The sequence below is a fragment of the Equus caballus genome, chromosome 4 (assembly GCF_041296265.1).
Source record: "Equus caballus isolate H_3958 breed thoroughbred chromosome 4, TB-T2T, whole genome shotgun sequence".
In the NCBI taxonomy this organism is placed as follows: Eukaryota; Metazoa; Chordata; class Mammalia; order Perissodactyla; family Equidae; genus Equus; species Equus caballus.
The window spans coordinates 96,391,203-96,403,954 of NC_091687.1; the positions used below are offsets into that span (position 1 = coordinate 96,391,203).

The following is a 12,752-nucleotide window of genomic DNA, read 5'->3' on the forward strand; positions in this document are numbered from 1 at the left end:
TTTTTCTGTGAAGTCAGCCTTCTATTGAAGAAAGAGAGCAGAGGAAAGAGGATTAAAAGGTAAGGAATGTGGAGGATATTTAAAATAACTTCAGTTGAAAGAGAGTGCCAGCTTCGGAAGCAGATGGGTTGCTTACTAACTTTGAGGTTACATTTAATGTGTAGGCCTTAAAACTTTCTCCATCAGGCCTCAGTAGTCTGGATGTGAGTATAAAGAAGAATTGAACTTATCTTGGGTTGGGGTTTAGTTTAGTTGGACAGTTGTTTCAGAAGTTCAAGGGGGTAAGAAATACAGATTATAGCATGTACTGAAATGAAGGATTTGGGGATTTTAACCATATCAAGGAAGTGAACTTGATAGTGTCAGTTGATAGGGTGAAAGAAACGATTAGGGACTAGAGATATGATGAGGTACAGTGAGAGTAGTTAACTAAGAATTGGAAGGTTAGGGGCTGGCCCAGTGGTGCAGCAGTTAAGTGCACATGTTCTGCTTCAGCGGCCCAGGGTTCACCAGTTCACATCCCGGATACAGACATGGCACCACTTGGCAAGCCGTGCTGTGGTAGGCGTTCCACATATAAAGCAGAGGGAGATGGGCATGATTGTTAGCTCAGGGCCAGTCTTCCTCAGCAAAAAGAGGAGGATTGGTGGCAGATGTTAGCTTAGGGCTAATCTTCCTTAAAAAAAAAAAAAGGAAAAAAGAAAAGAATTGCAAGGTTAGAGAATAGAAGTTGTTAGAGTGGGGTGTTTGAATTTATGATTATAGAAATGGGACAGTTATGGACAATCAATAATCTAGGGTGGGACCATGATGTATATTGAATGGAATAAGTAGCTAAAATAAAGTACAAGTCTCAAGATGAAAACGTCTGAGATGCTTGTCTTTATGTAGCGATTTATGTGGACTTCTAAATCATCCAGCACGATGATGAGACTTAGAACTAGGAGGATGCCTGTGAGTCAGGATCTGAATTTTTTGATAAATAAAGGAAATCTATAAATGGGTGAGATGATGTCCTAATTGTCTAAATCAGAAGTTCTATAAATAATAATTCCTGGACAGTGGGCACAAATCAGGATGTCCCAAGCCAAATATAGATATATGGTCACCTTATCTACTCTGATGCCCAGATGACAAGAACATCAAGGAGAAGGGTGCAGGGAGCTATGAGGATATTCAAATTACTAATATTGAACCATCTTTGCATTGCTGGAATTAATTCCATTTGGTCTTGGTGTATTGTGCTTTTTAATATTTTTAAAATATATAGTTAATTTTCTCTATCTGGTTATCTTCCTTTTTTCATTCTGAACTTAATGTATTTTTACCTTCTTTTTGATCTGACAAGATAGTAGGTTATCTTTTTGTCTTAATCTACAGAAACAGCTGTTAAACTTATTTATCTAATTATCCTTTACGTATTTTTAGATCACTAATTTTGTTTAATTCCTCTCAGCTTACCTTAGTTTTATTTTAAAATTGTATTACTAACTTCTTTGAGAAGTACTTGACATTCATTTTTCATTTTCTTTGGAATTGTAAGTGTTTAAAGCTTGATTTATGATTTGCCACTTTGATTTCTGCTGGGTTAGATATTCTGCATTTATGGTTACCAAGCAGTTGGGGATTTACAAATTATTGTGGTTGTTATTTTCTACTTTGGTAGATTTTAAATAATAATATGGAAAGAGGCCCATGATGTATATTAAATGTGAAAAGCAAGTTGCTGAACAGTGCGATTATTATGAACCTAATAATTCATTTAAAAAAATTTTCCAGTGCTTGGGTTTTATTTGTTTGTTTCTGGTTTCAACTTGATAGTTTTCTTATATTATGATCAGAAAATGTGAGTCTATTAACTCATTCTACTTGCTGGCACATGTTTAAGGTTTTTGTAAACATTGATAATATTTTTCATATTTCAGATAAATAAAAAATTTATATAACAAAGAGAGACCATAAAAGTTTACCATATGAGAAAAAGGAGAAAGCCTTTCTAGAAGCAGTTCTCAAAAACTAAAGCCATAAAAAATAAAAACTGATAAATTTTTCTATAAAAAATTCTAAGGATCTGTTTGGAAAAAATACCATTAAACCAAGTCAGACTGGGGAAAATATTTCCAGAATCTTTGGCAGGCAGTATGTCAAATGTGTTTATAAATTGATAAAAAATGACAATTGGACAGGAAAATAGCAGAGGTTATGAACAGGCAGTTCTTTTTTTTTTTTTTTTTTTTCTTGAGGAAGAAGTCCTGAGCTAACTGCTGCCAATCTTTGTGCCCATCTTCCTCTACTTTATGCCTACCACAGCATGGTGTGCCAAGCAGTGCCATGTCCACACTCGGGATCCGAACTGGTGAACCCCGGGCTGCTGAAGCAGAACGTGTGCAGTTAACCACTGCGCCACTGGGCTAGCCCCAGGCAGTTCTGAAAAGAGATACAAATGGTTGATCAATGTGAAAATTTGTTGAATCTCAGTTGTTAAAGAAATGCATCCAGAGATAGCGAAATCTTTTTTTTCTTTGCCTGCCAAATTGGCAAATATTAGAAATATTGAGAAAACTCTGTTAGTACGATAATAACCACTCCACACTGGTGGGAGTACAAATTGGTACAACTTTTTGCAGGACCATTTAGTTAGTTATGTATAAATTACCCTTTGACCCAACGATTCTACTACTAGGACTTTATCTTATAGTAACATTCCATGATTTATAAATTTCATGTTTATTTCATCATTATCGTACAATATTGAAAGATAAGAGACATTCAAATGTCCACTGGCAGGTGTTATATCCATTTGATGGAATACTATATAGTTAATAAATAAGTGAATGTATTTACTAACACATAAAAGTATCTAAGATAGAGTTAAGTGGGAAAAAAAATCTTACAAGACAGTATGTGTAGTGCCATTTTTTTAATTTTATAAAACAAATTACCTACTAGTATATATACTTATATACATAGAAAAACAACCAGAGGAATATATACCAGGTTATTAATAGTGGTTATATCTGGAGGTGGGATTATTCCTGAAATGTTTGGATTTTTATGGTTAATTATTAGCGAGATAACTGGTGTTTACTGTTTAATCAATCATTGTATTTATTTGTATTCTGATTTTTCTATTTAACATTATAACATAAGCATTGCCCAGTTTTGTCCCCACAAAGTTGAGAAGTTACCTGGATGACTACAGTATAATAGTCAAAATTTTATGATTATTTCTGTGTTAATGGATATCCTCTGTTAGGATTTTTGCAAAAGTGAGGAAAAAATTTTTTCACCACCTCTTTTATACATTTTTATTAGATTTTCTGAATTTTATTTTTAAAAATCTCCCATATTTAGAATAGAACACATCACTTGGTTCACACTCACTTCTCTGGGCTATTTTCTTAAGACCTTCAATGGGTTTGAATTTAAATGGACAATCTAATAATTATTTACTAACCAACTGTTAAATTTCTTCTTCTTGCCTTCCATTGTTTCTACAGAGGCAGTTGGTGTGACTAGTCAGCGACCAGTGTTTTGTCCTTTTCATAAGAAGGAGCAGCTGAAGCTTTACTGTGAAACATGTGACAAACTGACATGTCGAGACTGCCAGTTATTAGAACATAAAGAGCATAGGTATCAGCATCTTTCGTTATTTACATAGATTCATAATACAGCTTTATGAAGACTAGAGGTTTACTGGCACCCTAGCCAAAGGCAGTTGGCAAATAATGTTTTGTTTGGCTAGCAGTATGTTGGCACCTTCCAGGATTTATCAACTTTGGCACTATTGACATTTTTGGCCGGATAATTCTTTGGTGTGAGGCACTGTCTGGTGCATTGTATGGTATTTAGCTGCATCTTTGACCTCTATTCACTAGATTCCAGTGGCACCCTCCTGGTTGTGACAAGCAAAACTGTCTCCAGACATTGCCAAATGTGCTGGGGAGCAAAATCACTCTGAGTTTAGAACCACTGGCCTATACGCTGTTTTAATATATGTGGAATTAGTTGCTAGTGTTGTTTAATGGGGAAATTTTACATTAAAAAAAAAAATCTAGATCTTTTGGTCTTTTTGAGAAAATGGCAGCTGTTGTAGCCCTGGGCCCCATATACCTTCATGTCAGCATTTGGCTGGACTTGACTTTAGTGCTCTTTACAATGAGGCATGCCTTTTCCAATTCATCATAGTTTCTACTAAAGCTTACGTTTAAATCTTACTTCCACAGGCATTTCAGTTAGCAACCACTAATTTAAACAGTAAAATTCTGGTTAACCGATACAAATATAATAATTGCTTAAAATGGTCTAGGCTCTATATAATGACAGATTAGGTAATTTGGACCACCCATCCCAGGGATGATAACTAGAAGAGCTGGACAAACTGCAGAAATTATTGATAAATTTTAGTGCTTAGTAGTAAAGAATTATTGGACCATGATTGGATTGCAGTGGGGACAGAGAATGGTAGGGGTTTTTTCCCCCTTGAGGCATTTGCCTAGAGATTGAGGAGTACCTTTAATAGGCTCACAAGGCTGGCAATACAGGAATTGGAGTTAAGGGATCACAGGGGTTGAACGTTTCTCTTTGCTATAAGTTGGGATCCTGAAAGTCTACACTATTATAGTAAAGATGCACTAGCTAGTAAATAGTTCCTCACAAGAACTAAAGCTCAGCATCACATCTTCTTGGTACCCAAAGTTAGATTAAATTGAAATCATAGTGCTGGTGCCCCAAGATACCTGATAGAGCCAAATGTAAATCTTCCACAGAGAAAGAAAACATCATCCTAGGCCTCAAATTTATTCAATAATGAGTTTTTCAAAATGGTCCAGAACACAATTAGAAGTAACCAAGTATGCTAGGAGATAAGACAATGTGAAAAAAAAACTAGCAGATAAAATAAACAATATAAAAAGACTCTCAGGGCTGCATCTTATTATGTGGAAGATGATAAGAGACAAAGTGGAAAATTTGGGTGGAGAACTAAAAACTTTAAAAAAGAATGAGATGGAAAGTTCAGAAATGAAAATTACAGTAACTGAAATTAACTCATTAGAAGGTTTCACAGCAGATTTGACATTACAGGAAATGAGAATTAATGAACTAGAAGGAAATATTTTAAATATCCAGAATGAAGCTTGACAAACAGGAGGATGGAAAGCAGAAGAGGGATAGAGAAGATATAACACAGGTTGTAATTGGGGTCCAAGCAGAGAAGTGGGAGAGGATGGGAAGGAAGCAAGAATTGAAGACAGAATGTAATAGCTTAGAACTACATCTAGCCCATGTTTAAGAAACCCCATAAACCTCAAGCAGGATTATTTAAAAAGAAAGTAATATTTTTAAAGTACAGAAAGAAAAGAAGTACAAAACTAAAATCCTATACCTAGTGAACATATTCTTCAAAAAGGAAGGATAATGAAAGATGTTTTCAGACAAAATGAAGTGGGAGAATATATCCCCAGTAAACCCTCACTAAAGTACACTTTAGACAGCGGACGAAAAATAATACGTGATGCATGACCGAAAAAGAGCAATTAAAATGATAAGTATGAGTAAATCTAAATGTTGACTTATGAAACAAAAATGTCTTGTTGGTGTGTGTTATGTGTGTGTATTGTATATCACAGAGCATAAATGTTAGGAAGGTGTGAAGTTTGTATTCTAAGGCTCATACATAGTTTAGGCTGAGGGAAAAAGTACAAATTAATATTAGATGATAAGTTAAGATCTACATTTTGTAATGTCTAGAGGAGTCGCTAAAAGAAAAGTGAAAGTATCTATGAGTATCAAGATAACAGAGGGGAGAAAGTAGAATAATTAATCAGTCTAAACACTGGCCCAAAAAGGAAAAAGGAACAAAGAACAGATGGGATTTAATAAAGACTTGATAAGTTAGTAGATCTAAAAATATATTTGTAATTATAATAAATGTAAATGGATAAAATGTTCCAAATTAAAAGATTTCAGTCTGGATAGGAAATAAAACAGAAAACCTGCTATTTGCTTTTTAAAAGAAACATCTAAAACCTGAGTATATAAAAAGAATGATGGGAAAAGATAGGCCATACAAACACGAACCAAAGACAGGCTGGTATAGCAGACAGATACAGAGGGAAACTTTATAGTGATAAGAGGTTCTCTACATCTAAAAGATAGAACAGTTCTAAATTTATATGCCCCCTAACTTTGAAGTATGTAAAGAAAAATGACAGAACTTAGAATAAATAGACAAACCCACAGAGTGGGAAATTTTAACATGCTTCTCAATAATTGACAAAACAAGCAGACCAAAAATCAGCATATTTCAGTAAGATTCAAATAACACACTTAGCAAATGACCTCATGGATGTTAAGGAAGAGTGCACCCAATAATATACAGTCTTTTCAAACATAAAAAGAAAAAGTTGAATTGACTATATGCCGTCAGTCTTAAATTTGAAAGGATTGAAATCGTATAAAGTCTTGTGTAAACTCAATGTAGTTAGTTTAGAAAACAATAGATGAGACAATCTCCATATATTTGAAAATGAAGAAATGCAATTCATATGAAAACTAAATGCAATGATGCATGATTCTGGACTGTGTCCTGGACTAGAAGGGGAAAAGTGATACAGAGGACATTATTGAGACAAATGGCATAATTGGAATATGGTCTGTAGATTAGATGAAAGTATTATCTCAATGTCAATTTTCCTGTATTTAATAATTATACTATGGTTACATAATAGAATATCCTTGTTTTTAGGAAATGCATAGTAATTGCTAAGGCATTAAAGTGCTATGATGCAATATTTGAAAAACTGTGTAAAGGTATATGTGAGATCTCTATACTATTGCAAATTTAACTTTGCACTTATTTCATAATAAACAATTAAAAGTAAATAAAGCATCAAAGGAGAAATCCCAATAGATATTAGAAAATATTTTTATCTAAATGATAGTGAAAATACTATCCTTGAATTATACTGCTAAAACCATGATTTGTGGGAAATATGTATCATTAAGTACATAGATAGTGAGGATTAAAGGTAAATGTGCTAAACGTTTATCTCAACTTGAAAAAAAACCCAGCAAATTAAACCCAAAGTAAGTGGGAAAGAGGACAATAAAGACAAGTGCAGAAATTAATGAAATAGTCAAAGCCAAAAATTGGATCTTTCAAAAGACAAGTAAAACTAACAAATCCCTTTATGAATGATTAAGGAGAGAGCAGGCTCAAATAACCAATGTCAGGAGCGAAAAGGGGGCATCACCTCCTTTTCTAAAGGCAGTTAAGAATATTAAAAAGATATCTGTCGATAGATTTGAAACTTTTGTTTTTTTTAAAGATTTTATTTTTTCCCTTTTTCTCCCCAAAGCCGCCCAGTACATAGTTGTATATTCTTCATTGTGGGTCCTTCTAGTTGTGGTATGTGGGATGCTGCCTCAGTGTGGTTTGATGAGCAGTGCCATGTCCGCGCCCAGGATTCGAACCAACGAAACACTGGGCCGCCTGCAGCAGAGCACGCGAACTTAACCACTCGGCCATGGGGCCAGCCCCTAGATTTGAAAATTTTTAAGTGAAAAGGGATAATTCTTAGAAAATATACCTTACCAAAACTAGCACAAGATAAAATAGAAAATCAGAACAGTCCTTTAATGTAAATCTAAAATTTTATAACTTTCCCACAAAGAAAACTACAGACCCAGATGACTTATGCTGATGAATCTACAACATAGGTAAGATCAAAATAATGTCTTTTTAATACAGTCTTGTCCAAAGAATGATAAAAGAATGAATTCTCTCGAACTTGTTTTATAAAGAATAAAAATAGAAAATTACAGACTAGTCTTACCCATGAAATGAATATAAAAATTCTAAGAAATAAATTAGGAAACCAAATCCAGTAGTATTGTGATTTGTGGACAATATAATCACAACCAATTTGGCCTTTATTTTAGCACTAAAGAGTTCATTTAACATGTGAACATCATTCATGTAATTCATCATATTAAAGAAATAAAGGTAAAAATTATATGACTATCTCAATAGAGGCAGAAGAAACATTCAATTAAAAAAATAAATCCATGATAGAAAGTTTTAGCAAACTAGGAATATAAGGAAATTTGTTAAACCTGATAAAGATTATCTATGAAAATAACTAGAAAAAACATCATAATGGAATGTTGAAAGTTTTTACATTGAGTTTAGGAACAAGACAAAGATGACAATTTCATTTAACATTACATTGTAATAAGGTCCCAAAGAGTGTAGTAATGAAAAAAAAGTTTACTAAGATAAAAAACTTGTTACCTAAGAAAGAATTTAAAATGTCATTGTTTATAAATATGATTATGTACAGACAAAATCCAATAGAAATATTATCAACCGTATGTCCCTCTTTTTTTTTTAACTCTGGCATTACATTTCTGTTTATAGTACTCATTGATTTAATTACACTTAGACTTTTAAATCATGTTATGTAAAACACTGTATTTTGTGCTTTTTATGAAAAACTGTTAATGAAACTCTTCATGGGTATCTTCTACATCATTGTCTGTTTCTCTAGAGCTACTCGAGTCATCTTGTGTAGTTTGTCAGAGGTTGTCATCTTCACTTCCAAGTTAAATTACTTTAAAGTGCTGTGTTTTATGATATTGTTGCTTGAAGCTTTATCACATGCAAGGGATACCATCAGGAGTTTAGCCTCCCCACCCCCCTGTCCCAATTTATCTTAAAGGCTTATATTTGTGACTTCTATAGCACAATTACGTATTGTTTAAAAGTGATCTTCAGGGGCCAGCCGCGTGGCACAGCGGTTAAGTTCGCACATTCCACTTCTCAGTGGCCAGGGGTTCGCTGGTTCCGATCCTGGTCGCGGACATGGCACCACTTGGCAAATGCCATGCTGTGGTAGGCGTCCCACATAGAAAGTAGAGGAAGATGGGCGTGGATGTTAGCTCAGGGCAAGTCTTCCTCAGCAAAAAGAGGAGGATTGGCAGTAGTTAGCTCAGGGCTAATCTTCCTCAAAAAAACAAAAAAGTGATCTTCAAAATGTTTATTTACAGCATCAAGCTTTCATGATTATTAACTTGCAAAACAGTTAATAAATATGCTTAAATATCTATGATTACTTTTTGCCAGGTCTGCCAAGTGACCCTATAAGCCTCTAAAACTATGAATGATAGATGTGTGTCTTTCCCAAATTTTCAAAATAATTTAAAGAGTGTTCATGAGTAATATCTGTAATGACTTTGTCTTTCTTAAGGCGTAATTTTGAGAGGAAGGGAAACCCTGCCTTCTAGGGATTTATTTGGTATTTTAAAGATTATTAATACTCTTGTTATCTTAAATAGTTTTCTATTAGTTACTTCTTTGCTTTGGGACTTTTCCTGATTTTAGACAGATATATTTGTGTGAAATAATTATTTACTTATTTCTTCAGATATCAATTTATAGAAGAAGCTTTTCAGAATCAGAAAGTGATCATAGACACACTAATCACCAAACTGATGGAAAAAACGAAATACATAAAATTCACAGGAAATCAGATCCAAAACAGGTAAGTTTACATTTATAGTATTATAATTAATCATGTTTATATAATGTGTAAAGTATATTCATTTTTAGAACAGACATTTTATTCAGCTCATGGTAAAGTAGGTCTAAGTAAGCTGTCAGATGGCTCTAATAATGCAGAGTTGATGAGACTTTTCCAGAAACTTTGGGTTTCTGGGAACTTTGAGTTGGAAAGGTTTCTTTTCAGCCATGAAATTTCAAAACTATTATGGTAATAACCTACGTTTAGTAATGGCTCATTCATCTGGCAGATAATGACAATTTATAATTATCTGATGTTTTCCAATTTTAACAAAATGCCAGGATTTAAAAACAAAATCAACCAGTTTTGCCAGTATTGTGAAGTATTTTGACACTTGATTATATGCATAATTGCTATTTTAAGGATTGCTAAACTTTAAGATGCCTCCTCTGGGCTGTCATGTTTTGACTGCAATGAAGTCTTAGGACACCAGGAGACAGGGATTGTTAAACTGTTTCACATACCTTTTATTCCTTGTCAGATACAGTACTTAAACAGTTTCTACATATTACCTGTTATACCTTTTGCCCTCCAAAGGAGGAAATCATTAACTGTCCAAAGGCTCATGTCTCCTGATTCAGTGACTGGGAGAACAAACCACTAACCTCCATGGGGAAGAGGGAGTTTGTGCAACCCCTCCCCCACTTCTGTTTTTGGTGAGGAAGATTGGCCCTTTGCTAACATCTGTGCCAATCTTTCCTCTACTTTGTATGTGAGTCACCACCACAGCATGACTTGATGAGTGGTGTAGGTCCACACCCAAGATCAAAACCCACAAACCCAGGCCACCAAAGCAGAGCTCACTGAACTTAACCACTATGCCACCAGGTCAGTCTCCTAGCCCCTTTTTTGTCATCTCATTTGGGGCACACACTGACATTTTACCACTTTACAATGCCTATGAAATCCCATGTCCCCTTTCTTTTTGTTGTTTTGCATACAAGAGTGACATGTCACTGCCTAGATAGATCAAGAAATGCTTATTAGAAAGAGCCTGAATAAGAGAGGCCTTGCAGGACGTTTGAATGTTGCTCCTAGGGAAAACTGTGTCAGCCTCTTGTGGTTTATCTTCTTTAAAATCAAGCATCATAATCTGTTATTCTTACCATTTTGGAACATGGCTAGGCTGGAGCATTCAGGATTTTATTTCAAAGAATTCCCTGGTTTACCTGGCTTTCCTTAGAAGATCCTTAAACATAATTTAATCTTTTCTTGATGCCCCAGTCTTATTATTATATCTATTCATTATTATACGTTGTGGTAATAACAGTTCTATGCTGTGTCTTTTAGTTTTTATTATTACTATCAGCTCTCATTTCATTTTACCTTTCTCTTGCATAAACTATAGTTAACCAAATACTATTTCCTTTACCAAATTCTAATCACAATACGGTATTTTGCCAAATAGAGTACTTGATGGGTTTAAAAGTTTTTGTATCTGAGTAATTGAAAATTTGTAATGAATATTTATGGAATGATGAGGAGAAATAATTATAGGCATTTCTACCATCTTGTGGCAAATGGTAGCAATTGTAAAATAATTAATTTTATGTAAAAGATCTACCTTTGGTGAAATTGGTGCTTTTGACTTTTTTCTCACTCTTTCACTTATATATATTGTATGAACTATGGGGTGAAGTTCTTAGTTTTATTTCTGTATGCATGTACATTTGTTCCAACACCATTTGTTGAAAAGACCATCCTGTTGTTATTGAATTGCCTTCACACCTTTGTAGAAAATCAGTTGACCATATATGAGTGGGGTTATTTCTGGACTCTCTATTCTGTTCCATTGTGTTTTTCTTTTTTGCCAATACCCTACTTTCTTCATGAGTATAGCTTTTTATAGTAAATCTTAAAATCATATAAGTGTGAATTCTGCAAATTGGTTTTTTTTACCTTGTATTCATGGTTTATGCTGTTTTTGCAAAGTAATGCATTGTTGTGGTGAAGGGTTTTGGCTTTTGAATTGAGGTAAGAGTTAAAGAATCTTCAGATGAGGTGCTAATTGCTCACACTTTTGTAGCCTACCTGATTATAGATGGATTGTGTTCACTGGACTAACTTACTTTTCTGTTACTTCATTTTTATGCACATGCAAACATGGCACTGCTTGTCTCTCTTTCATCCTGTTCTACCACCATGAGGATTAGTTCTTTTGAAGTTGTTTGCTTCTCAGACCTATCTGATTTACTTGATCCTGTAGCCAATATTAATGTCAAATACTTATTTTGAAGAATTTCCAGCAGAGAATAAAATCTCTGCCCTTTTGGTCTTAAGTTTTGGAGGGTAACTGAGAGAAGCAGACAGAAGAAATGAAGCTTTTTACTTATCTCATAATGTTTGGTGGATGCCCCGTTATTCTCTTCTGCTTCCATAAGATACTGTGGTGTGAAGCTATCTGTTTTCTTTCTGTTCATCTTAATCTCCATGAAAACAGCATTCCTATTTTCTCTAATCAAAGGAAAAAAGGTATATAGTTGTTGTTGAAGCATAAAGTCGTTGACTGCTTATTTCAAGACAAATGTGTTGTTAAAAGTAGCAGACTACTATTGTTGATTTTTTTTGCTTCTATTCAGGTATAATAAATACTGTAGCAATTCAGATGACTAAGATAAGAGTGCCAAATTTACATTTTTCTACTTCTTAGTTGCAGTGAATACAATAAAACTCATTCAGAGTCATGGTTTTCTTTATCTTGTTTATAAGTCATTTTTTTGTCCATCCTTTTAGGCCGAGTATTGATGTTCTTGGGTGTCATTATAAATCTTTCTAAACCATATTTTCTTGAAATATGTTCATTCTCTTGCAATTTTTTACATTTTGATTTTAAGATTGAATTAAGTGACTATGTCTTTCAGAAGAATTTCATTTCTGCTGTCTCATCTTCAAGAAAGTCAATTTAAACTGAAGGACCCTTAGAAATAGATGAGCTTTTAAGAGTTGAAAATATATTGGTCTAATTTTAACATTAAAAAACCAATTTTAAATATTGTAAAAAAAATCTTCTGCTTTACAGTTTAGATTTTTCCCCCTTTTATTTAATTTCCAGGATAATTGAAGTAAATCAAAATCAAAAGCAGGTGGAGCAGGATATTAAAGTTGCTATATTTACGTTGATGGTAGAAATAAATAAAAAAGGAAAAGCTCTCCTACATCAGCTTGAGG

At 33.9% G+C, this 12,752-nt stretch overlaps 1 protein-coding gene across 4 annotated transcripts in view; it reads left to right on the plus strand.

Moving 5' to 3' along the window:
• Window positions 1-12,752, plus strand: part of TRIM24 (tripartite motif containing 24) — a 104,469-nt gene that overhangs the window by 60,485 nt on the left and 31,232 nt on the right. For all 4 annotated transcript variants that reach the window (XM_023639771.2, XM_023639773.2, XM_023639772.2 and 1 more), the window contains exons 4-6: window positions 3,501-3,633; window positions 9,429-9,545; window positions 12,637-12,751. In XM_023639771.2, the coding sequence (XP_023495539.1) occupies window positions 3,501-3,633; window positions 9,429-9,545; window positions 12,637-12,751 (365 nt within the window). The remainder of the gene's footprint in view (window positions 1-3,500; window positions 3,634-9,428; window positions 9,546-12,636; window position 12,752) is intronic.